Source organism: Malaya genurostris, chromosome 2 (assembly GCF_030247185.1).
Source record: "Malaya genurostris strain Urasoe2022 chromosome 2, Malgen_1.1, whole genome shotgun sequence".
Classification (NCBI taxonomy): Eukaryota; Metazoa; Arthropoda; class Insecta; order Diptera; family Culicidae; genus Malaya; species Malaya genurostris.
In genome coordinates, this window is record NC_080571.1 from 190,958,154 (window position 1) to 190,985,561 (window position 27,408).

The 27,408-nt window shown below is 38.5% G+C and overlaps 1 protein-coding gene across 2 annotated transcripts in view; it reads right to left on the reverse strand.

The window, feature by feature from the left end:
• LOC131432881 (homer protein homolog 2) overlaps window positions 1–27,016 on the reverse strand; it is a 73,040-nt gene extending 46,024 nt beyond the window's left edge. The window contains exons 1-3 of one of the 2 annotated variants that reach the window (XM_058599441.1): window positions 26,711–27,016; window positions 26,053–26,209; window positions 5,587–5,718 (exon numbers count right to left, since the gene is read on the reverse strand). In XM_058599441.1, the coding sequence (XP_058455424.1) occupies window positions 5,587–5,718; window positions 26,053–26,209; window positions 26,711–26,715 (294 nt within the window). In that variant the 5' untranslated portion in view covers window positions 26,716–27,016. The remainder of the gene's footprint in view (window positions 1–5,586; window positions 5,719–26,052; window positions 26,210–26,710) is intronic. The other variant, XM_058599440.1, reaches the window with a different exon arrangement.
• Between the last annotated feature and the right edge of the window lie 392 nt (window positions 27,017–27,408).

A 27,408-nucleotide genomic window follows, 5' to 3' on the forward strand; every position in this document is an offset into this window, starting at 1 on the left:
TCTAAACTTTCTGTTGAATCTAATTTCCATGAATTGGAAATTAGCACCCGTACTGTCTGAAAGCGCTATACAGTTCGTTGGTGCGTCCATTACTCGAAAATGCGTGTTTGGTTTGGAACCCGTACCAATTCGTTTGGAACTTGCGAATAGAACGTGTACAGAATAGATTCGTCCGGCTGGCTTTGCGGCACTTCCCATGGCAAAACCCACTGGATTTACCACCGTATCCTAACCGCTGTCGTCTGATTGGTCTGGAATCGTTAGAGCGAAGAAAGATGCTGCAAGTGTTATTTGTGGCTAATGGAATCAGTGGCTATATATGCGAAGAAACTTGCAAACAGTTCACAAGAATCTAATGTACAAGTGGATTCTACCCCAATGTTCAGTGAACGATAATCATCGCTAGAATTCCGTTCACGTTTCAGAGCTCGAAGGCGAGAATTTTCCCATGGAGGAGAAATCGCACACTTCACAAAAGATAAATTTAAGTTGGGAAACTCCAACAAAAGATCTCGAAACTGCACAGCCAAATCATCCACATAATCGAGGAGGTTAAGGAGAGGTTCCCAAAGGATTTATAGATTTATAGGTTTATAAGGAGAGGTTCCCAATTTATGCGATGATCTGAGAAGAACCCGAGTTGATAATTCCATCGAAGTCATACGTCCACACAATGCGTGGCTGATTGAAATCACCACACACCAAAACAATATCATCGGATGATGATTTACAGATAAGCTCCGATACAGAACAAATGTGCGCATCAATAATACCGACGTCTTAACTTTTATCGGGAGGAGTGTACACAGCACATATCTGCAGTTTTTACCCCGCATGGTGGTATTTACACACACTTGCTCTAGAAAACGAATTCACAGTTTCAATTAATGAGCACGAGTGCGCTTGTGAAACGGCGATCGAAATGCCACCAAAACCCCTTTTGTCACTATTTTGTGGACTCCTATCACTACGGAACACGTTAAATGAGTTTCCAAAAAGTTGTAACGTGTTTATTCGATCGTCAAGTCCAGTCTCCGTCAGAATGACAATGTCGTTACAGAAGTCATGCGTAGCCAGGAAAATATCATGAGCCTTTGTCCTTAAACCATTTGGTTTGGTAATATACGTTTTGGTATTATATCCAGATTTGATTATCGTTATCGTCATGCTGAAAAGCGTTGTTATTAAGTGCTGGAATATCTGGATTTATACAAAAATACTCGCCTCTGGTGATAACCCTAAGGTTTTCACCGTCCGCTGTACATCGCAACGAAATGCGCCTCCTTACGAACTATTTGAACCGAGGGGAGTCTTTCGTCAGTCGAATTTTTTTGGCTGGTTAATAAATTCCCGAAACAGCAATCCAGCTGGCCAACACGATGGGTTCAGTGCCTTTATTTTCATATCAGGATTCAGTCCAATTTTACATGACACAAATGGCATGCCGGAGACATCCATGCCTTTTGGTACAAGCCGTACCAAGTTGACTGGATCATTTAAATTCAAGCAACGAGCGACGATTTTCTGGACGTTTGAGACTAACGGGTCAGCCCAGAAAGGTACAACCAGAACTTTTCCACGTTGGTACAAACAGAAGACACGGAAAGATAATTAAAATCGATCTGACTGGTTCCATAGTCGGATGGTGCTTTAATGATAGTCGTTTCATTCACACGACGGCGTTTTGAGTTTCTAGGCCAATGATTCCTTTAGCCACAAATTCTGCATTTTTCTTCGCTCTAACGATTCCAGACCAATCAGACGGCAGCGGTTAGGATACGGTGGTAAATCCAGTGGGTTTTGCAATGGGAAGTGCCGCAAAGCGAGAGGGACGAATCTCTTCTGTACACGTACGGACGCACCAACGAACTGTATAGCGCTTTCAGACAGTACGGGTGCTTGAAGTCTCGACTAATTCTCGTTATGTAGTCGAGCTACCGTGTTGGTTTGAAAAACAAAGTAGATCGGTGTTGGTTGAAGGTAAGCTTAGCATCCAGCAAAATGCCGAGGTCATTGACAACAAAGACTCTGCCAAGCGTTTGTCCATCGATTTAATAGTCGAATATTATGGGGTTGGTTTAGTGTCGCACAAATAAAAGCTCAGCCATTTAACTAACGTTTTCGAAGCGCCTAGTCGGGATTTATATATATATATATATATATATATATATATATATATATATATATATATATATATATATATATATATATATATATATATATATATATATATATATATATATATATATATATATATATATATATATATATATATATATATATATATATATCTATATATATATAACAGTTCGGCTGAAAAGTTCGTATCGTTTAATAGAAACACACATTTTTTTGCAAAAATTCGTTTTTATTATTCAACATAATTGCCATCAGAGGCGATACAGCGATTATAGCGATCTTCCAACTTTTCGATACCATTTTTGTAGTACGATTTGTCCTTTGCCTCAAAATAGGCCTCAGTTTCAGCGATTACCTCTTCATTGCTTCTAAATTTTTTACCAGCGAGCATTCTCTTGAGGTCTGAGAACAGGAAAAAGTCACTGGGGGCCAAATCTGGAGAATACGGTGGATGAGGGAGCAATTCGAAGCCCAATTCGTTCAATTTCAGCATGGTTTTCATCGACTTGTGATACGGTGCATTGTCTTGACTTTTTTCTTCTTCAAATGAGGCCATTTTTTTTAAATTTCGTCCTTCAAACGCTCTAATAACGCTATATAATAGTCACTGTTGATGGTTATTCCCTTTTCAAGGTAGTCGATGAAAATTATACCATGCGAATCCCAAAATACAGACGCCATAAGCTTACCGGCCGATTGTTGAGTAATTCCACGCTTTGGGTTCGGTTCAATGCGTGCAGTCCACTCAGCGTCGATTGGACTCCGGAGTGAAGTGATGGAGCCATATTTTGTCCATTGTTATATATCGACGAAAAAAATCGGTTTTATTTCGACATAACAGCTCCAAACACTGCTCAGAATCATCAATTCGTTGTTGTTTTTGATCGATTGTGAACTCACGCGGCACCCATTTTGCACAAAGCTTTCTCATATCCAAATATTCGTGAATAATATGTCCAACACGTTCCTTTGATATCTTTAGGGTGTCAGCTATCTCGATCAACTTCACTTTACGGTCATTGAAAATCATTTTGTGGATTTTTTTCACGTTTTCATCGGTAACAGCCTCTTTTGGACGTCCACTGCGTTCATCGTCTTCGGTGCTCATATGACCAGTACGAAATTTTGCAAACCACTTACGAATTGTTGCTTCGCCCGGTGCAGAGTCTGGATAACACTCATCAAGCCATTTTTTGGTATCGGTGGCACTTTTTTTCATCAAAAGTAGTGTTTCATCAACACACGAAATTCCTTTTTTTCCATTTTTTTTCACAATAACAAAAGTAGCTTCATTCAAAATGCAATATCTCACAAACTAATAATCAGACAGCTGTCAAATTTATACACGTATCTTTTGAACGTTGGTACTAACTGAAAATGGTATGGATTTAATTCTAGTGGCGCCCTCTCATAGAAATGATACGAACTTTTCAGCCGATCTGTTATATATATATATATATATATATATATATATATATATATATATATATATATATATATATATATATATATATATATATATATATATATATATATATATATATATATATATATATATATATATTCGATTGTGAGCTGCCAGCAACTTTCACTATTGGAATTCGTATGATTAGTTTCAGCTTAAATTTGTAGATTTCTCTTATGATTAATGTAACGAAGGCTATGACGAGGCATGTAATTAAAAGTATGGCTCCAATGTAAAAAACTCTAGACTTATGGCGGTTATGTACGTGTAACAGCTACAAATTGGTGAGCTCAGCTATTACGTTCACTAGATGGTCATAATTAAACTATATAGAGAAGTAGTGAGAACAACTACCAAAGGTTATAAAACTGTATGATATGAAATATTTGTTTATTTTTTACACACACACACACACACACATATATATATATATATATATATATATATATATATATATATATATATATATATATATATATATATATATATATATATATATATATATATATATATATATATATATATATATATATATATATATATATATATATATATATATATACCTTATGATAAAAAAACCGGAATTTTATTAAAAAACGCAAAATTTCAATTTGTTATAAATTTCTTCATTATCACCTTTAACTCAAAACGCGTTCCTCGCAATGGCAATTTGAGTCTGGGGAAGAGGATAAAGTCACACGGGGCCATATCTGGAGAGTACGGTGCTTGGTTGATGATATGGGGTCACTATCTGCGTTGGAAATCATATCTTTGGCCACATCAACACGACGCTGTTTTTGAATGAAACTCAGCTTTTTTGGCACCAGCCGAGAAGCGATGCGTTTCAAACCCAAAACATCAGTTAAATTGTGTTCGGCTGATCCATAAGAGATGTCCAACAACACAGCAATCTCTCTAATCGGTACAGAATGATTTTGCAACACGATTTGCTTCGCCGATTCAATGTTTTCTTCGGTAACAGATGTTGTTGAGCGGCCAGGGATTTCATCATGATCCAAGCTTGTACGACCACCTTTGAAGCGTTTATACCACTTGTATGCCTGTGTTTTTCCTAGACACGATTCACCAAACACCTAACCTTTTCTAACATTTTCAACGTTTCGGAACACTTAAATCCATTTGCAACACAAAATTTGATGCACGCACGTTGTTCTAAATTTTCATCCATTATAAAAATACCATACGAAAATTTTTCAACTTCTTTGTATAGACGCCAAACAAAAACTTATCGTACGATATGCGTCAAAATTTGACAGAATGTGTATAAAAGTGTTGCCAACGTTGAGAGAAAAAAGTTTACCGATTGGACTAGAGTGACTATAATCAGAGTGGCGACAGCTGTTCGTTTGGAATGACAGCTCCCAGTTCCAAACGAGCAAACGACCTGTCAATGCAATGTAAAGCTATTGGAATGTTTTGAATTGTTGCCAAAATTACAGATGAGATGGCGTCACTCTGGTTATAGGCACTCTAGATTGGACAAGCGCGGGAATTTTTAAAAGAAAATTCCGGTTCTTTTTTGATCATAAGGTATATATATATATATATATATATATATATATATATATATATATATATATATATATATATATATATATATATATATATATATATATATATATATTTATATATATATATATATATATATATATATATATATATATATATATATATATATATATATATATATATATATATATATATATATATATATATATATATATATATATATATATATATATATATATATATATATATATATATATATATATATATATATATATATATATATATATATATATATATATATATATATATATATATATATATATATATATATATATATATATATATATATATATATATATATATATATATATATATATATATATATATATATATATATATATATATATATAATCAAATCACACATAATTAACCATCAAAAACAAATCTTTTACCTTTCCGAGTTCTGCTTCCGAAGCGAATCCTAACCCATAAACTGTATTTGCTCGAACATCACTCCATTGACCAAATTTCTGTGACGTTTGTGTAAAGGTCATGTTCGGAGTTATCGTTGAATTTATGACCGCCTACGAATAATCAAGAACCTTTAGTTTAATTCGTTGTTATTCTACAATACTTCTTAATAGGGAAAGAGTAATTTTCTCAAATTGCAACATGCACGATAAATGGCTTTTCTGCATTTCACTACTACTGACTGAAACGCGTTTCCCGCAGATCAAATAACCAAATTTTGCGCATGGGTAGTTGTGAGGTTTGTTGCGGATGGGATGGAAGTGAATAAAGAAAGTCACGTGGAAAAATATTGTAGAAGTAGAAAATCTGTTTCGTCGTGTACCAGTAAAAATTTGCAAATCTGTTTTAAGAGTGGTAACATGTTCGGATCACTAATGAAGAACATAAAGAAAATCAACAGATAAATGTAGGAATACATAGGGAAGAACCAAATATCATTTCCCGAAATCCCAACATTTCAACACGTGATGTTGTCTAAAAGGTCGAAGTTACTCCCAAAAGGTTAAAGCAAGCGCTACAAGTTTCTTAAACTAATGTCGTTTTCGTTTTTAAATTGCACTACACCGGTGTAGCGAAAGTTGCACCTAAACCGTTCGTTTTTACCAATTGCACTACACCAGTGCTACACTTTTTCAGCACCGATACCACTGGTGTAGCACTCATCAAAAGTTTGGTGTAGCTCTGTGCAATGGAATCGTTTATTGTAGTCAATGGTTACTGTTTATGTTTTCGTCATTTTTGTTCGTTTATTCATGCCTCAGTGTAGCACTGCACCGGTGTAGTGCAAATTAAAAACGAAAACGCCATAAGAGAACGGCAGAAATCGTTGCCAAGAACCGTACTAGGAACCACCACTTGGAGATTTCGATCAGATATTGATTGGATTGGTGATCTCTCGCGGAATGATACCACAACGGCTAGATATAAAATTGTACCTCTACACAATATTTCCTTATGAACTACCGAAATTATTCCGAAATGCATAAACGGGGAATGTTCATAAGAAAAATTATTACTCATTACATTGTGTATGATTCTGACGAGAGAAATCCAAATAATTTTTGTGATGATTTGTGGCCTTAGATTAAAATAAACTATGAGATCTTATTTAGACAGAACTGTGATAACGCTTGGTGTATATTGCGATATTCTAAAATACAGTCGTGCTATAATGTTTTTTGACTGATGAATGAATGACTGGACTATGGCGCAAAATAGACCCATACTAGCCTCCAGGTCGGTAACTCCTATCCCTAGCTTCTCGCGGTACTGGCTAGGATACGAGGATACCACACGTCGAAACCGAATGTCGCGGTTTAACATCGAGCGGCTTCGAGATGCTGGAGTAACTCAAGATTACGCGGAACAATTGGCATTGGAACTACCTAAGAAAGAGCAGCTCGACGCAGCTACTCTTGAAGATGGTTGGAGAGACCTCCGTTTTGCCATAGGTAGCACTGCATCAGCAACACACATCAACGGGAACTTTTCAAGGATAACTGTGAGGTGATCGACACGAGGCGGCAGTATTTCGACGAGTCCCTCAACAGCGATGTGACGGTGCGTGGAACGCGTGCGGAGGACAATAGACTGCCGGTCCCAGACCTCCAAGAAGTCGAGGAGGATGTAGGTCGGTTGAAAATAATAAGGCCGCTAGCGTTGACCAACTAGCAAGCGAGCTACTAAAATACGGGGTAATGCACTAGTAAAAGCACTGCACTAGGTCGTTACCAAGATCTAGAAGATGAGATTGAGGAATAGATGGAAGGAATCGTGTGTCCCATCTACAAAAAGGGTGACAAGCTGGTTAGCTGCAATTACCGGGCGATCACTTTTCTGAACGCCGCATGCAATATACTCTCCCAAACCTCATGCTGCCGACATTCACCGATTGCAAACGAATTCGGGGGACAACATCAGACAGGATTCATGGACGAACATGCTACCACGGACCAAATATTCGTCATCCACCAAAGTGCTACGAATACAATGTGCCCACACATCACCTATTCAACGATTTCAAATCAGCCTACGACATAATCGATCGAGATCGGCTATGGAAAATCATGCACGATTACGGAATCCAGGACAAACTGATACGGTTGATAAAGGCTACAATCGGTCGAGTGATGTGCGTTGTTCTAGTATCGGGGATAAACTCGAGTCCGAAACTCGCAGAGGGTTACGACAAGGTGATGGTCTTTCATGTTTGCTATTCAGCATTTCTATGGAGGAAGTAATAAGAAGAGCGGAGATAGATACGAGTAGCACGATTTTCAGGAAGTCCGTCCAGGTGCTTGGTTTCGTGATGATATTGTACTAATGGACTAAAAGCTGAAGTCAAGCGGATCGGACTTGACATCAATGTGTCAAATACAAAGTACACGAAAGGCAGGGACTCGAGAGAAGATAATATCAGACATCCATTACGAGTTTTGCTTGGCAGTGATGAAATCGGAATGGTCGACGAGTTCGTGTACTTGGGCTCAGTGGTGACTACCAATAATGACACCAGCAGAGAAATTCAGAGACGCATCCTGTCAGTAAATCGTGATTACTTTCAACTTCGAAGTCCTGGATAATGCTTGTGGAGGATCAACGTGCACTGTTTTATTACGGAAGGTGTTGCGAAGTGCTGATGGAAGATAGTACGTGAAGATGGTGAACGAACCATGGACTGCATCAGTTGCTGGGAGGACCAACCCTCGTCTAAACGGTCAAGGTCGGTTACGGTGGGCCGGACATTTTGGTAGAATGACTGTAAATATGTACTAATTATGCAAACCAAAAAACCCTGAATGTTAAAATTGTGCGGCGTTAATAATTTCTTGCTAAAATGCGGCTCTGAATTTCTCTGCTGGTATTATTCGCGGTTGTCACCAGTGAGATCAAGTGAACGGAATTGTCAACAACCTCGATATCGCCACCGTCTATAAATATTCGTGGTGGGAATGGTAGTGTTTCTTCAGAGCCTCTTCCTCTCATATATTTCGTTTTCGACGAATTTATAGGCAGTCGGATACGCCTAGCTTCGTCTTTCATTCCGATGTATGTTTCTATCATCTTCTCAACGTTACGTGTCACAGTATTAACGTCGTCAGCGAAGCCGATAAACTGTAGGGGCTCTCGTAAGATCATACCACTCGTGTTGATCCTCGTCCTTCGAATTACACCTTCCACAGTAATATTAAACAAGGGACAAGAGAGTCCTTGCCCTTGCCGTAGCCCTTTCCGAGATTCGAAGATACTCGAGAGCGTCCCCAGATACTCGGACGTAACACATCACTCTACCCATTGTTACTTTGCAGGTTATCCGGAAACCCGTATTCGGGTATAGCTGTTATCGATCGATTGTGTCGTATGCCCCTATGAAGTCAATGAATAGGTGATGCGTAGGTACGTTGTCCCGGGTTGGCGGTTCAATACATAGGACACTGGTCTAACAAACCAGTAGTAGTATGTTCGAGCCCCGACCTGGAAGGATTCGTAGTGTCAGTAGAATCGTAGCACTAGCCATGCAATGGTTCTGTACACTCTGAATCGGCTGCGAAGTCTGTAATACTAAGGCTTTGCTAGGTACGTTGTATTCACGGCACTTTTGAAGTAAATCCCACTTGATACGACCCTACCTATGCGACCTCGATATCTGAGAAACTTGAAAGAACTCAACTTCGTCCGGAGGAAGAGTACACGTTTTTGGCTAGCTTGATTCGTGTAACCGGCAACATCTGTCTTTCCAACCCGTGATGTGACACGGAAAGAGCTTCATAATTTATTGAGTTTAGAATTAGCGAAACACCTGATAACTATAAAGCCAAGTGAAATTTGTCGTCATTCAAAAACCACGAAAACCGATCTCCGATCACAATTCGTATCGGTCGATCGCTATGCTTTCTTGAAATAGGAAATTATTCGAGAAAATTATCTTCTTCCACCTTGACAATTGGGTCGAGATTAATGGTTTGCTTTCAGATACACAAAGAGCAAATGGCATCAGTTTTTCGGACAACAAGGGACATTTTGATTTAGTTCCCATGTACGTCATATCTGAGATGTTACATCCGCGCAGTTTTCCGCCAATCGGAATAACTTTTTTTTATAATATATTGTGCAAAAGAAATATATGCATTTAGAGTAGGCTGATTTGACGACAATATCGATTCAGTTACATGGGATCTTCTCAGGAAAAAGATGAGCCTCCTTTTAAGCATTTTTTATGTAAACAATACTGATGAATGTATAAACACATCACGTTAAGACAACTTGTCGACACTGTAAAAAGTATTCAACCGAAGAGGTTGTGTCTAGTAGTATCCAGTTTAATAACAGTGGTTGGTTTATACGCGTTAAATACAACAGTAGAGATAGAGTCCTGCTGGCATCAACCGTTATAACATATATTCGTGCTGCATAAGAGAGCTCTTGTACTGGACCAAGCTGGTGAAGGAAACAACAAAGGACGTTTTCCAAATTCTACCCAGGCCACAATATGCAGCCACAAGAGCTGAGCAAGAGAGTGCAAGAGCATATCGAAGAGGTGCAGAAGCATATCGGTGCAAAAGCATATTGGTGCAGAGCACAAGGAAGAAGACAAGACAACTCGTTCTTCCCAATGCAATATAACATACAGGTATACACCGGTAAAATTACGAAAATTTGATTCCAAATCCTAGCATGAATCCTATATCCCCCTGAACGCAAAAATATCAGGAAAGCTTTTTTGGGTAGTGGATAGTGTCGGAATAGAATTGTCGAAGCATCATGCCAAAACTTGATTCATTCAATGTTTTATTGCATAGTCAAAAAATGTGAAGTATTTGCTTTGTGCGAGACGTGACTTACTTCAAACATAGCTTTAAATTTAAACGACTTTAACATTACACGTCTCGATAGAGACTCTCCGTATGGTGGAGTGCTATTCCTTTTATAGATTAAACATTCCTTCGGCTTCTAGTATAGAGGTTGTTGCTTGTCAAATAAACATTAAAGAAAAAGACATTTCTATAGCTTCGGTTCATATTACTCCAAGAATACAAGTTGGACAGCGACAGCTTAATGAAATGGTTGAAGCCCTTCCTGCTCCAGAATTGATTCTGGGAGATTAAAAATTGCACGGAATTGTGAAGGGTTCCGTTTACAATGATAACAGATCATCTTTAATATATAATATTTGCGATAATTTTAACATAACAGTATTAAATATGGGTAGCATGACACGGATCCCAAGACCTCCTGCGCGTCCAAGTGTATTAGATTTATCTCTTCGCTCGACTTCAATTCGATTACATTGCTCCTGGATAATACTTCCTGATTTATCGATCATTTACCAATTATCGTCTCAATTAGCAGTAGCAATTGAATTGCTACTGCAGTTTATATTCCATATGGTTTGATAAACAATATTGACTTGATTAAATACCAAAATAACATTAATGGAAGAATTAAATTAATTAAATTCAATGCAAAAACTCCTCCTGCTAGAAGAATATGACTCGCTCGTTTGTTTTATTCTGGAGGCCGCAGAGCAATCCCAAACTAAACGTTTTTCTGGGCCAACGACTAATAGAAGGCCTCTCCACCCCTGGTGGAGAGTGCTTCGCCCCTTTTCAATCATGGAATTTTCTATAGCACTCTTGTCTTTTAACGGTAACGCTTCTGGGTTGGAATTGTTCAACAAGTTTCTTGAGCAAATCATTGTTCCTCCTGACTAGAGGCAAGTGATAGTTATCGCCATTCAAAAGCCAAGGAGACCAACTTCCAAACACAACTCATGTAGACCTATTATCATACCATTGCCATTCCTGATTCAGAAAATTGTTCGACAAAAATATTCTTCGGGTCGAGACGAGCGGCTTGTTATCAAATACTCCGTTTGGTTTCCGTAGAAACGAAGGAACGAATGATTGCCTTGCATTACTTTCGTCTGACATCCAAATTGCCTTCGCTCAAAAACAGTGGCGTCACGTCCTCATGTGCACCTCGTGCACTGCACAACCGGTCGAATTGAAGGAATGAACTGCGTCCCCAACCCCATCCAAGTTCAATTATTTTATTGGAATCTTTATTTAATCGATAAAAACAGGTTGGATCGCACCGAAATTGCGTGTATTTACACGCATCTCATATACATCAGTCATAAAATTTCATATATCTGTTGTCGCTGTCTTAGTGTCTTTTTCGTGCACATGAGTAACTGCACAGATTCAAGAAGAGAAAGAATTACTTCGCTCAGGTCTGAGATTTGTTTGTTTGATAAAAAATCCCATCCGAAAGTATATCGTTTACTCATTGTATTGAAAAACACAAGTGAATCTCCATTCTTCAATCTTCAGTTTTCACTTACAATGAACTGTTACATCTGCTATTATACCATATAAGCAGTGCACTAGTGAATTTTGTCACGAGACGCCACTGCTCAAAAACAACAAATGGCATCTGTATTTTTAAACATAAAAGGAGGATTTGACTCAGTTTCCATTGATATCCTTTCACATAATCTTCACCAACATGGACTTTCAGCGGTTATAAATAATTATTTGCACAAATTTCTGTTAGAGAAGTTCATGTATTTTTCACATGGCGATTTGGCAACATTCAGAATTAGTTACATGGGTCTCCTGCAAGGTTCATATCTCAGTCCGCTCCCCTATAATTTTTACGTGAATGGCATTGACAGCTGTCTAGTAACCCCATGCACACTAAGACAATTGGCAGATGATGGTGTGGTTTCAGTTACTGGACCCAAAGCTGTTGATCTGAAAAAACCATTGCAAGATACCTTAGATAAGTTATCCGTTTCAGCTGTTCATCTGGGTATCGAATTCTCTGCGGAGAAAACAGAGCTGTTCGTCTTTTTGAGAAAGCATGATCAAGCGCAACTCCAGATCCATATGATAAATCATCGCGCAGGTTTTGATTTTCAAATACCTCGGGGTGTGGTTTGATTCCAAATGCATGGTATCATTCCTATCCGTGATGCCCTAAATGTCCATGACTCAACTTTATTTTGCGACACATCCATGCAGCACGAAGTGCGTGGAATTCCGGATCACCTCGATGGAAATCCCAAAAATAATTTCAATTAAGTTCAGGTATATTGACATTGAGAAAATGTTTCATACAGACGGATCGCGAATCCGTTTTTCTTGGGCACAATAAAACAGTACCTGAACGACATATTGAATAATAGTTATCAAATTATTATAGTCTGGGTCCCGGCTCATTGGTCCATTCCAGGCAATGAAAGAGTCGATATTTTTACCAAATGTGGTGCTATTGAGGGTGAAATTTATGAGCGACCGATTGCTTTCAATGAATTCTATAGCGCGTCTCGCCAAAGAACACTTGTCAGCTGCTAAGCTTCTTGGGATAAAGGTGATCTGTGTCGGTGGATGCACTCAATTATTCCTAAAATATCGACAAGGGACTGGATGTGAGTAGGGATTTCATTCGTGTGATACCCAGACTCATGTCCAATCTCTACACATTAGACGCACATCTCCTTCGTATTGAACTCTCCGAGACTAATTATTGTGCTTGTGGCGAAAGTTTTCGGGATATCGATCACGTCGTTTAGACATGCGTGGAGTATGGTGATGTCAGATTTCATCTAATAAATTCTTTGCGTACCTAAGGTAGACTATCCAATGTCCCAGTTCGAGACATTCTTGCTTGTCGGGATTTTCCATACATGAAACTTCTTTATCGTTTCATAAAGACAATTGGAGTTTCAATGTAATAATTGACCCTTTTAAGATTTAGTTTTGACTCCAACTGCGTCCATTAGCTTATTTTATAACTTATAGCAGTTAATCGTTTGGTTCAAATAATATTCTTGAGTAGATTTAATAATAAATGACGAAATACCTAATATGATATTAAAAAAAAGGAATATGTTTTATTAAATTTAAATTGTTGTGACTATATTAGAATTATATTAGGATAAGAATTCTATGTAAAAGTGATGCTACGACAAAGAAAATCTTATGTAAACCGCCTTGAGAAATAAACGTATTTATGGAAAACAAACTTGCTAACGTGATCTCTTCCAATGGGTATCGAATTCTCTACGAAGAAAATTGAGTTGGTTCTATTTTCAAGAAAGTGAGAACCAGCAAAACTACAACTTCAACTATGTTGTTTATCGCTCAGGCCTTTCAATTCTCGGGGTCTGTTTCGACTCCAAAGGTACCTGGAGATGTCACATTAGGAATCTGAAACAGAAATGCCTGCAGAGGACTAATTCCCTCCCTACAATTGCTTGATCATGGTAGTTTGCCAACCAAGCAGACCTTTAGGTTGTATCAAACAACGATGTTGTCTGTAATGGAATATGGGTGTTTCTCCTTCTGCTCCGCCACGAAAAATCATTTCTGAATGGAAAGTTTTCAGTGTTGTTGTTGTTTGCGCATTGCCTTAGGTTGCATTCTGTTAACTCATACGATGAGTCTCAATGCGCTGGTGAGCGTCTTATCGTTGAAAAATCGATCCTGTAGTTTCGCGAATCTTTAGCCAATCCGATGGTGATCGAAAATTTCGAAATGCTTGTTGAATCCATCCTCATTTGTTTCGTGTTCATTACTTGGACACTTCTGATTGTACTGTGTTTTTGGCACATCCATGAAAGAAGAGACTGATATCATTTGCACATTAGGCATACATGTTTTGGTATGAAAAAAATTGACCTAAACGTTGTTTAACAGGAAGGCACAATATATGAAAAATAATACCTATTCATTTGACTAACATTTTCCGGAAATTTGTTTCAAACAATCGATAATATGTAGGTAATGTTGGATTATTCGTGACTACAGCAAAGAAAACAAAGTTTCAGGGAACTTTTACCGCGTAAAGAAACGTGAAAATCGTTTAGTCAAAGTAACGCGTGTTGTATTTTCACCGCAAGCAAAACGGAACATGGTATCAAAAAACATTTTTCTCTTAACTGGCAAGGTTGCCGGTTTTAGTGACTCAGCATCCCTATAATAAATCTCACCAACACCCACCCTCGCTGTTTCTCTAAAATAACCAATTTCATTTTTCCTTCAATCCCAAAAATGTAGAAAAATGTTTCATCTTCATCGATCCGAGAGGGGCAATCACTTGAGCAAAATCGCAGACAGACAGACAGACTGTTTCGCGCATAAATCTTTCGCCTAGTAGTACTTAACGTCGATATGCTTACTCCGTCTGTTCTGCTTTTCCGGTAAAACAAAATCAACGCAACCGCGATTGTCTTCAAACACCGTCGTTGGCTTTTGTTGTGTTTCTCTTAGGTCAACCAGAAGTCTACGCAACCATACTGCTTCAGTAGCTGCCTCTGAAAGAGCAACGTATTCGACCTTCATAGTCGAAGTAGTCACGCAATTATGCTTCCTGCTCATCCAACTTACAGATGCATTGCCGAGTTTTAAAGATGTAGCCACTGGTTCACGGGTTCCGCGCGGTTTCTGCTCAGGTTTTGCTGCGATGGTGCTGATTTCGCGTGAATTTGAAGAAACATTTTATTGGATTTGTGAACCATTTGTTCGAATAAAAAATCTTAGTCAATTTTTTTAACGCTTCGAAAATTTACGAAGTGGCGGTTCAAGCGAATGTTTTCTCCGGCGGACAAAACTTCGTTTCGCTCTTCGATCTTGAGTTGTACAAATTGCTATTTCAGCAAAACTGTAACCAGGACCCAACTTTTCGATATATTAACATGCGTTTACTCATTCTGATGCGGAAATCGAAAGAAGAACTGAGTCGAATGATATATAACACCATGGGTCTCCGAGGCTCCGTTCGAAAGTCGGTTTTTCCAGCAATTCTTATACCTTTCTATAAAGAAAACAAAAACGTAATAAATGGAATGCTATTCTTCAATGATATGATCACAAATTTTGTTTGTGATAAAAATCTCCTTTTAAAGCAAAATTTGTACGACAGGCTAACGAAGCAAAGTTGGACAAGAGAAGAAACGAAGAAGAGTGGAATTACTGCTTTGTGCGCTGTATCGAAGCTGTTTGAAATTGTTGTCCTAGATTCATAACACATAGTTGCTCTGACTACATATCAGAGACATAGCATGGATTCATGTCAAGGCATTCAACTTAAAAAAAATTAGTAACCTACACTTCCTTGATCATACGTTCTTTACAGGAACGACTACAAGTAGATAGGAGCTGCTATGTTGTTTAAAAAAAAAAAACCCTACTCAAGAATGTAAAGATACTGGACTGCAAGCAATTGCGCTCAGTATCGACCGCTGAGGATGGGACTAAGTCCTATATCCCATCAGACTCGTATCGGGTGACTTTCGCTGGCTCGGCTTCGCCTAATTACGTCCTCCTGGACCGAGTTCGTTTACCTGTTCGCCTTTTTGTGCCGCGGATCATGAATTGCACCAATTGCAAACAAGTGAAACATACAGCATCCCATTGTTGCAACAAATTCCGGCGTATGAAGTTTGAAGGAAGTCATGCGGATAACTCCTGCAGCGGAGACAATGAAAAGTGTCTCTACGGTAAGGACCGCATGACTTCTCTGATTGTCCCGCGGACAAATTGCGCCAGGATAAGATGAGGCGTTCACTTAAGCAACATTGAAAGCGTTCTTTTGTTGAAATGTTGAAGAGTGCTACGCCTCCAGTAAACCTATACGCTTTTTTGGCAACTGACGAGAGCGAATATGATGACCCCCTCGAAGGTATATCACAGACTAACGGACATGACAGTATGAGTAATTTCTTATAAAAATAATTTTTCGTGATGCACTAGTTCCACCTATATTGTACTGCGCGAACTATTTACTATCTGTACACCCCTTGTGTCATGTAAAAGTTTTTTTTACTAGTTGGTTTCCCCTCGTTTGTCAACACCGATCAGCTGCTTGCAGGGTTGCCTGATTTCATCAAAATATTTGAAAATAAATCGTCACAATAAATTATTGGATTATGTTGATAATATATTTAACTTTTTCGCGATGTTAGAAGGTAACCATTTATTTGACTCAACGTTGTTCATCTAGACTATTTTTTATTGTGTTGATAGTTTTCACCCGAAATTAAGTGGCGGCAGACCAGAAGCAAGTAAATATTGTAACAAAGCGGGTTCGATTTTGTATTGCGTTGGAGGATGAGAAGTAGGCAAAATTATGTATATAGTTTTGGCAATATGTATTAAATCTGTATCCTGCATGAAATTCACATGGACGTATACAAATCAAAACATTACAGGTAATTCTGTATAAATGGCAACTCTGTTGGTAAATGAAAAAAAATAAACACAGTCTAGATGACAGACAGGATGTTTTTAATAGGGTTACGTGGCGCCATCATGACACATGTGAGTACTGTCCCAAATAAAGGAATATTCAAAATGACCGTTAAAATGATTGAAGAATCTAATTTGAGTGTCCTGTCTGTTAGTCTGTGGGTATATCTTCGGTTGTCCATTTTAGCTTCTCAAAAGCTGCCCAGTAAGGGTTCGAAGGTGTCCTCTGATAGGTCTCAAAAAATTACAACAACTTTTAGTGATGGCAAAAAACCGGAGAAAAAAGCTCCAGGCCTTGAAAAAAAAATTCCGAGCAAGAATTTACATCACTTCCTGGGACATCAAAACCCCAGAAAGTCCCTAAAGATCAGTCAGAAAATTTACCAAATACTGGGTTTGTTAAATTCTCTGATGTTGTGGACTGGATCATGTCTACTTTCAATATTTCTGAACATCTTAAAAGCCTGATAATGGCTTTTAGTCCTACAGTTAAAACATTCTTGAAGCAGTTGACTGCAAAATGACCCCATCTTTCAGCGATCGTATCCTTCGATGGCTAAGTCACCCACCGATGTCACGGATACAATCACTGTTATACAGTGGAATTGTAAAAGTATCATCGCAAAAATAGATCCTTTCAAATTTCTACAAAATAATCTGAAATGTGACGCATCTGCATTGTGCGAAAGTTGGCTAACTTCTGGAATACCCTTAAACTTCCACGATTTTAACATTATTCGTCTGGATCGAGATGATCCCTATGGAGGAGTACTTTTGGGGATCAAAAAGTGCTATTCTTTCTATCGCATTAACCTTCCCTCGATACCAGGTATTGAAGTTGTCGCATGTCATGTTACAATCAAAGGCAAGGACCTTTGCATTGATTTCATCTACATTCCCCCAAAAGCCTCGGTTGGGCATCGGCGGCTCAGTGATATCATAGAGTTCCTTCCCGCACCGACGTTAGTTTTAGGAGATTTTAACTCACACGGTACGGTATGGGGCTGTCTTCACGACGATAACAGATCAGCTATGATCCATGATATCTGCGAAAACTTCAATATGACAATCTTGAATACGGGAGAAATGACACGAATTCCTGCACCACCAGCAAAACCAAGTTCGATGGACTTATTCCTTTGCTCGACATCGCTACGGTTAGACTGCACGTGGAAGGTGATCCCTGATCCCCACGGTAGCGATCATCTACCTATCGTAATTTAAATCACCTGCGGACTAGGACTATCGGAGACAATCAATGTTTCGTATGACTTACAAAGGGGCAAAGGAACGAACGATTGTCTTGCGTTGCTCTCAACCGAAATTCAAATGGCATTTACTCGTAAAGAACAAATGGCATCAGTTTTCTTAGACATTAAGGGGGCTTTTGACTCAGTTTCCTTAAACATCCTATCTGAGAAGTTGCATAAGCATGGTCTTTCACCAATTCTGAATAACTTTTTGTATAATCTGTTGTACGAGAAATACATGTATTTCGCGCATGGTGATTTGTTGACAATACGATTCAGTTACATGGGTCTTCCTCAGGGCTCATGCTTAAGTCTCCTTTTATACAATTTTTACGTAAACAACATTGATGAATGTATCAACACATCCTGCACGCTAAGACAACTTGCCGACGACAGCGTTGTGTCTTTTATAGGACCCAAAGTTGCCGATATCCAAGGACCATTGCAAGATACCCTCGACAACTTGTGGACATGGGCTCTTCAAATGGGTATCGAGTTCTCTACGGAGAAAACTGAGCTGGTTGTATTTTTAAAGGAAGCGAGAACCAGCACAACTAAAGCTTCAACTTAACATGAAACCATAGCTCTGGTCTTCACATTCAAATATCTCGGGGTCTGGTTCGATTCCAAAGGCACCTGGGGATGTCATGTTAGGTATCTGAAACAGAAATGCCAGCAGAGATGCTTCTGCTTCCGATCCACCGCGAACACCCATTTCAATAAATTGGAAAGAATTCAGTATCGTTGTTTGCGTATTGCCTTAGGTTGCATGCAGTCGACTCATACGATGAGTCTCGAAGTGCTCGCGGACGCCTTACCATTGAAAAATCGATTCTGGGATCTCTCATATCGATTGTTAATCCGATGCGACATCTTGAATCCGATGGTGATTGAAAACTTCGAAAGGCTTGTCGAGCTCAATTCTCAGACCCGTTTTATGTCCTTGTATTTTGATTACATGGCTCAGAATATTAATTCTTCTTCGTTTGTTTCCAACCGTGCTCATTTCTTGGATACTTCCGATTCTACTGTGTTTTTCGACACATCCATGAGAGAAGAGATTCGTGGAATTCCGGATCACATACGCCCTCAAGTGGCCCCTAATATCTTTCATAATAAATTTAGAACATTCAACTGTGAAAAGGTGTTTTACACTGACGGATCAAACATCAACAGGTCCACAGACTTCGGCATCTTAAATAAGAACATCACCGCTTCGTACAAACTCAGTGATCCGGCTTCAGTTTACGTCACAGAATTAGCAGCTATTCAGTGCACCCTCGAGATCATTGAAACCTTGCCCAAAGACCATTACTTCATTGTCACGGACAGTCTAAGCTCAATAGAAGCTCTCCGGGCAATGAAACCAGAAAAGTATCCCCCATATTTCCTGGAGAAATACGGGAACACTTGCGAACTTTATCTGAACGGTCTTATTCAATATCGTTAGTCTGGGTCCCTTCGCATTGTTCTATTCCGGGAAATGAAAAGGCAGACTCATTGGCTAAGGTGGGCGCATTAGAAGGTGATATTTATGAAAGACCAATCTGCTTCAATGAATTTTTCAATATCTCTCGTCAGAAAACTATCGAAAGTTGGCAAACTTCATGGAGCAATGGCGAACTGGGACGATCCATTATCCCTAGGGTATCGACGAAACCTTGGTTCAGGGGGATGAACGTGAGTCGCGATTTCATTCGTGTTATGTCGCGGCTCATGTCAAATCACTACACTTTTTCCAACACATCTTCGGCGTGTTGGGCTTGCGGAGAGCGGTCTCTGCACCTGTGGCGACGGTTATCAGGACATCGAGCATGTCGTGTGGTCGTGCGTAGAGTATCGTGACGCCAGGTCGAAGCTACTGGAATCCCTTAGGGCCCGAAGTAGACCGCCTGAGGTTCCGGTTCGGGATGTGTTGGCGAGTCGGGATAGTTTATATATGCTTCTCATACACCAGTACCTTAAACACATTAATATCCAAGTGTAATGTGTTATTCTTCGCTCAGAAAGTATAATCTCCACCTACAGGTTCGACACTAACATCCGCCCGATTCTCTCGATCCCCGTCCCTATCCACCATCTTCATTGGAACTAAGAAGATCTTTTTTTTGTCACTAACTTTTTCGTTCCCCCTTCCCTGTCTCTTCTCCATCCCGATGGCAACTAATTAGATCGCTGTCGTTTTCAGACATTTTGTTCCCACATCCCCTTTTTATCCCGTTTCCACAATATTTACTTTCTTTTTCATTCTCTTCCGTAACATCACCATTACCGCCCACGGAAGAACGCTCCAGTCGAAAAACCAGCATATTCAATTCATCGACCACTGTCTGAATCTGAGATGACATATTCTAATGATACTATTCTAGTTTTTAGTTAGTCGTTAATTAAGATTAGAAAATAACCTTGACATCTGCTAAAGCAGTGTGCCTAAAAATATATTGTAATATTTAATAAAAAGAAAAGTACCGCACGGTTCTTTTCAGTTCCACCCAATCTCGCTGTGTCGGATTCTTCGTTTTTCTACCCAAATTTGATACTGCCGCTGCTATATCTGGATGAGTGTTGGTCGTAACGTACAGGAACGCTCGAACCAAACTGTGGTACTGGATGTTATCTAGTAAAGGTACACTATCCTACTGTTTCAAATAGTTCGCGTCCAGAGAATATCCGCTCTCCTTAGCTTGATCAAGACCAAAACGTTGCGCATTCTCCCGTATGAAAGCTTGTTGACTGAGACGAAACACTCCATCGTCATCATTTCTCACGAAGAAATGTCGAACTTCACCTAGAGATGTAATCTCAAATTTCTCGTTCAGCTTTCGTACAAGACAATTAAGTTGATCCTTGCAAACCACGATCATGTCGTCCACGTAAACGGGTAGGTAGAGCCATTCATTGTCTTCCAACTGTTTCGAAAATAAGCAAACATCTGATTGTGACTGCATAAAGCCCAACTTCAGTAATATTATTTTAAATTCTTGCCGCCTGTTTCAATCCATACAGGCTACGATTCAATTTGCAAACATACTCGTCCTTTCCCTTCACAGCATATCCTGGAGGTTGTCGCATTTCTTCTTCCAAATTCCCGTTCTAGTAGGCGTTCTTAACATCGATATGATTCACTTTCATAAAGTTTTCGTTTATTGATCAGAGCAGCCCGAGAGCTGACCCAGAGTCGCCAAAACAACTCTTGATGAGTTTGTTTTAGCAACCTGGGGTCACTCTAGATCGGACTTCAATCGCATAGTTACGCTCTGAAAATTTTCTCGGGTCGCACCACGCATCCATGCGAGTTTGTTTATTTATGTTTATGATTTGTTGTTTAGAGCTCGTACCACGTGTTCGTTTTACTCGGAGTCAGAGTCGCCCGAGTGTAGATTCTAAAACGAAAACGGTATTAGTTTACGATGATTAGCCAACAGCACTCGAAAAGTCTGTTGAATAGCAACTGGCGCAAAATCTTCGCCAAAGCGCTGAGCATAACTTTGAGCAACAAGTCTGGCTTTATGACACTAGAACCCTCAGCGACCTTGCTTACTGAGAGCAAACCGCTTTCCAAGTCCGACACATAGAGAACGTTTTCAAGCTGGATTTTAGCCGACTTACCCGCGCGATTTACACCCGTCACAGTACCGTTACTGTACCTGCACGATTTCGCACCGCTCTCGTTAGCCATCAGCACCGACGTGGTCGCTGACATGTCGATTTTATCGAAAAACTTTCATCATTGCTCATATGCACCGCTGTCGATTGATTGTCCAATAGATTCGTTTTTACCGCCGTGCACATGAGTTCATTTTTCTCAATCGCTGAGAAACAGAGCGAACTTTCACCCGTTGCTTGCTTTGCTTTTGGTTGTCTGAGCGCTATTTCCGGGCTTGCTTCCGGATTGCTCGCAATCACTATCTTTTTTATTCCCAGCCATTTCTTGCAATTTTTCTTGAAGTGTCCTGGTTTGTGGCAAAAGGAGCATTCTTTTTCTTTATTTACCTTTTGTATCTTCAAAACTCATTCGTTTTTTATCACAACGCAACGCTTCTTCCGCTTGTGGTATTCCTGGATTTTTCGATCGGATTAGTTTCGTAGTAATATCTGCACCCGGCCGTGCTTCTAGAACAGAAGCATGAAAATGGTATGATTCGGGCATACTGCGCAAAACCATCGCAATTTTTAATTTTTCTGACAGCTCGAACCAAGCACCTTCTACGCATTCAAACAGAAAATCCATGTCAGGTAAATGCTTTTCCAAATCTTCGGATTCATCCGATTTTGCATCGCATAGACGAATCAACCAAGAAAGCTGTGATGTTGCTGTCGACGTTAGTCTTCAATGTATCCCAAACAGCTCTCTTTCCACTTTCTTTGAACCTTAAAACCTACTGGCTTTGATCGATACACAGAGCGATGGTTGCCTGTGCTTTATTGTCCGCCTACTTGTGACCGGTTCTGGTTTCTCATCTCCAATCACGTATTTCCCCCCTGTCAGAAACCTTTCCATCTGGAATTTCCAAATTCCATAATTATCGTTCCCGACCTATAGACTATCGAAAATTTTCCGACTTCCGCAATCTTCTTCTTCGCGAACTGTACATAATCGAGATTCTCGAACCGCTAACTTTCGAATAATAAAAAAATTCGCACATCAATCGCCGATTTCACGATTCCTGCACTTGGACCACTAACCTGTTGGATTATTCGTGGCAAAAGCAGAGAAAACAAAGTTGCATGGAAATTTGACCGCGTAATGAAACGAGAAAATCGTTTAATCAAAGTAACGCGTGTTTTATTTTCATCTTTGTGCAAAAACTACAAGGATCAGCCCCATGCGGTTGATCGAGCCAACCTTGTGGAACAAGGCAACCAAAATTTATAATGATCGACATTTTTAATTAATCGTTACACTTTTGAATCCGCAAATGAACGAGAGTCTGCTTAGATTGATCTTTATTAGGAACCAACACCGAACTCGCAAACCTAGAATATAGACTCTATTTGTTGTGATTTGTGTTTGTTTTGTAGCCGACGAAATTACATCAATAGCCCAAATGTATGCAATTATATGTTTGCTCATGCTTGCGATACGGATATCGAAATTATAGGTTCTCTTCGCCAAACTTGTGTTCAAGTTTTGTATGCAAGCAGTTATTTTTATAGCGTTTCTCTACCATTACTATCCTTCTGTGATTTCGGTTGAAGCGATAAACTTTATCGCATCATCAATCGAATTCATCTCATATAAATTAGAAATTAATCTTATGCACTCAAAATTTACCCTGGGGTAGTTGTCAATTTCTCAGGTGAAACGACATAACATGGAATTTCATCCGATCTTGCATGACACAAGATCAGAGCATACCAGTTAAAGCTTCAAATCGTTTTATGGCACTTTTTGTCTTGCTGTCTGGCAACAACCTACCTCTAGCAAGCTACGCGTAAGGGGCTGTCCATAAAAGACGTCACGCCGCAAGGGGGAGGGGGGTGTTTCATAAAACGTGACCTTTTGTGACAGGGGGGAGGGAGGGAGGTTTTTGGAATGTGACGTCCAATATTTTCAATGAACGCATTTTTGAAATACCTAATTATATTACTGCTTTGCCCTATTTCCTGAAAAAATCTCTACAATAAACGTTCTATAGGAAAACGTGTATTTGTTGATGTAAAAGCTTCTTCTTAATAGTATATCATAAGAATTTCTCTTATCTGATTCTGATGCAGTTTATTCAATTGTACTCCGTTGGAAAAAGGGCGGGAGATCAACGATTTCAGACGTAGATCATGTCATGTCTTATCTTGATCATATGTGATTTTCCTCCACCAACATCAAAGCTTATCGAATCATCCAATGATTGAACTTACATAAATCAAGAATCATTTTGGCTCAAAATCATTACCCATTGTGACGGAAGATCAGTACCGATATTGATCGATGTGATTTAAAATTCACTGATCAACTGATCATGAAAAGATTCTCCGGCAGTGATCTCGTTTTGATGAGGTTTTGTTCTTTATTTTCTCAGCCCTGTTATGTATGCCACACTAAGGAGATATTATTCTTTACTTAAAACAATAATATATCTGTGTACCCCTAGGAAGAATAAAACAGATGATTTAAATGTTTCATCAATTCCAACCAAATACTTTTATTAATTTATATAATTGATATTAATAAAATATTTCCGATCATTTTGTAGTTTTAGGGATATTTTTTAATCTAATGACAGCATGTAATAAATCGATTTTCCCTCATATTTGTATGGTTTGTCATACATATTGAGAATGTATCGAGATGAATTTTATTTATTTTGAATTCGTGACATGTGACATAGGGGGGGTGGGGGATCTTTGCTTCTGTGACAATTTGTGACAAAGGGGGGATGGGGAGACAAAAATCGTCAAAAAAAGCGTGACGTCTTTTATGGACAGCCCCTAAGACTGAAACGTTAGCTATAATTTTGCTTCTATTTATAGCTTCGCGTGCTTCCAACAGCTTCGCTTTTGCATCGATTGACCAATCAGAGCGATGCTTTCCCTTTGATATATCGCTTACTCCTTCAAAACCGTCGACTATGGCAGGGAAATCCGGTATGCCGGAGATTTTTTTGCAGGTAAAATAGGGCACTGCTAGCTATTAATCAACATTTCAATGATATACAATTAAAAATACATGGCTATGAACATTCAAACAAATACGTAGAAATATTTCCAATCAAATGGTGACATAATATTAATAATTGATACAAAATTGACTGAGATGTAATTGTTCAAAACCGGACCACATTTCTACGTGTATTTTTCTTGAGTTTCTAATTTGCACCCCTATATAGAAAACAAAAATGTGTTCCACATTAAAAGGAACATACAGTGGTAACAAAATCAAAACACATTTTCCTCTTAACTGGCATGGTTAAGAAAGGCACGGTTTTAGTGACACAGCGTCCCTATGATATATCTCGCCAACAGATAACAGCAATTTATCTATACTCTACTTATCTACTTCAACCTTCACAGCGAAAAAGCAAAGTCCTGCCATTATACATTCCTTTTGTGGAATTTGAAATTCTGTTTCAATAGACTTCGCAGCCAATTCATAGCGTACAGAATCATTGTATGGCTAGCACTACGATCCTGCTGACACTAAGAATTCTTTCAGGTCGGGACTCGAACATGCGACAAATGGCTTGTAAGGCCAGCGCCCTATGCATTGAACCAAAAACCTGGACAACGCTATAATACACGCTGACTGGCAAACCAGCCAGGGCAAGAGCACCTGTATGCTAAATGATCGTTAGCGAAAGTACTGATCTAACGTACTGATGGTCAGCCGGCTTTTTTAAACAATCAAATAAATTTGAGGCGATAATGCAACTTTCTCCAATCCGGGAAAATGTCATTTCGATTGAACTGCTCCCGATGTGATGAAATTTCAGTTTCACTCTGGTGATCTAATTCCGTTTGCAAACATTAACCCAATTAACCTAACCTTTCTTCTATCAATCTGATCTTCTTTCTATTCACCCGCAGGACAGTATGAGATTTTGTTGCGTTTCTATTGCCGACGCTTAAGCTTAATCTAGACGGTTTCTCGATTGGATAAAAATTTAACATTTTATTTTAATCTTGGGGAGAAATCAAATTTTGTTCTTTATTTCGTACCTTAGAATTGTCGCAGAATTTAAAACATTTTTGTTTGGTGGGCAGTAAAAATAATAAATGTCAAAAAAGTTTGCAAACAGGATCCCGTTACAAATAAATCAATAAGCTTAGGAACGTATTTTGTCCGTAATATTCGACAGCAATTTATTACTTGAAGTAAATGTTCTTTGTGGCCCTAATTTACTTTAAAATTAATTTCTAATTAGTTTGATATAATTTTACTACTTACCTTACTCCCTTCAACGCTGATAATACGGTATAAATTTCTAGATGAATCATAAAAAAAACTAACTGATATAGCTTTCGAGCTAGCTGTTATCCATGTCCTTTTCGTTTTAGGATCAATATGAAACACATGAGCGTTACAGGAAAAAATTGGCTGTTCCCTAAAAAAGACAGTTAAACAATATAAATTTCATCATTGCTCAGCAAAACAAAATGTAGTATATTTTTATTACTGATCAAAATGATCACATTTCAACTTATATAAGATACCTGTCAAAATTTATTCGAGTTTCTAAAGGACAGCAAAGAATATAAAATAACTATTATTTCCACTAATCATATCATACAACTTTGTGAAATTTAATAACTAGAGCGTACGAAACACTACTCAATGTTATGAAGAATATGATTGTTACAGTAAACAAAAATATGATTATATTGAAGAATTAATGTTTCCAAAGAATATATTTTTAGTGATAATTAGCAAAAATATAACATTTTGTTATATACAGTAGTTATTCGAATAGCATCTTTGTAATTTCAAACTGGGAGTAGCGACATTTTACAAATCCTAATCTGCTGGAAGTGCATATATGAAAACATGTTACTTCCACTTTCAGATTATAACGTTATCTTACAGTATATAAATAACATTATCTTACCCCATATTGCGAATTTGTCAAAATAAATAATTTAGATACACATTGAACGGCAAGCTAATATTCGTTTGGCAGTTTTTAATATTAGAAATTTAGAACTTATTTTTCGACACACGCATGATGCAGAGCTAGCTGCTTTCGAATATTTCTATTAAAATCGTATATCACTTTAAAAATCCTATGTTTTATGTTTATTTCAATGAGCAAACTGATTTGTTTAGTAATTTAAGAATTTTAATGAAACTTGGCAAACGTAATTAGTAAGCATCTCCATCCATTTCAATAGTCTCTTCTACTCATATGAAGTATAGGCTACTGTCAATTTCGATCAGAGTTGCCATCAGAGCTCCCTCGAAAATCTGTATTTAGCGGAAAAATCTGTACAATATCTATCTCGAAAAATCAAACATCGATTTAGTGACGATACTGATTTTGCGAGTTGAGCATTGAATTCAAGCACATTTTGCATGATTTTGCAGATTAAGCTCCCAAGATTATATCGACTACTGCAGAGCCGAGCGATGAGCAGGGATGCCAGGTCATTTTTTCAAAAATCTGTGATCAAACACAAAACCTGTCTGTGAAAATCTGTGACCGTTCTCCGTACTCCAATACCAGTTCAAAATCAATTTGGTGAGCAAAAAAAAGGGCTCACTACCCATTTTCCGTACCATTATAGCAGATCGAATTCAATTTAGTGA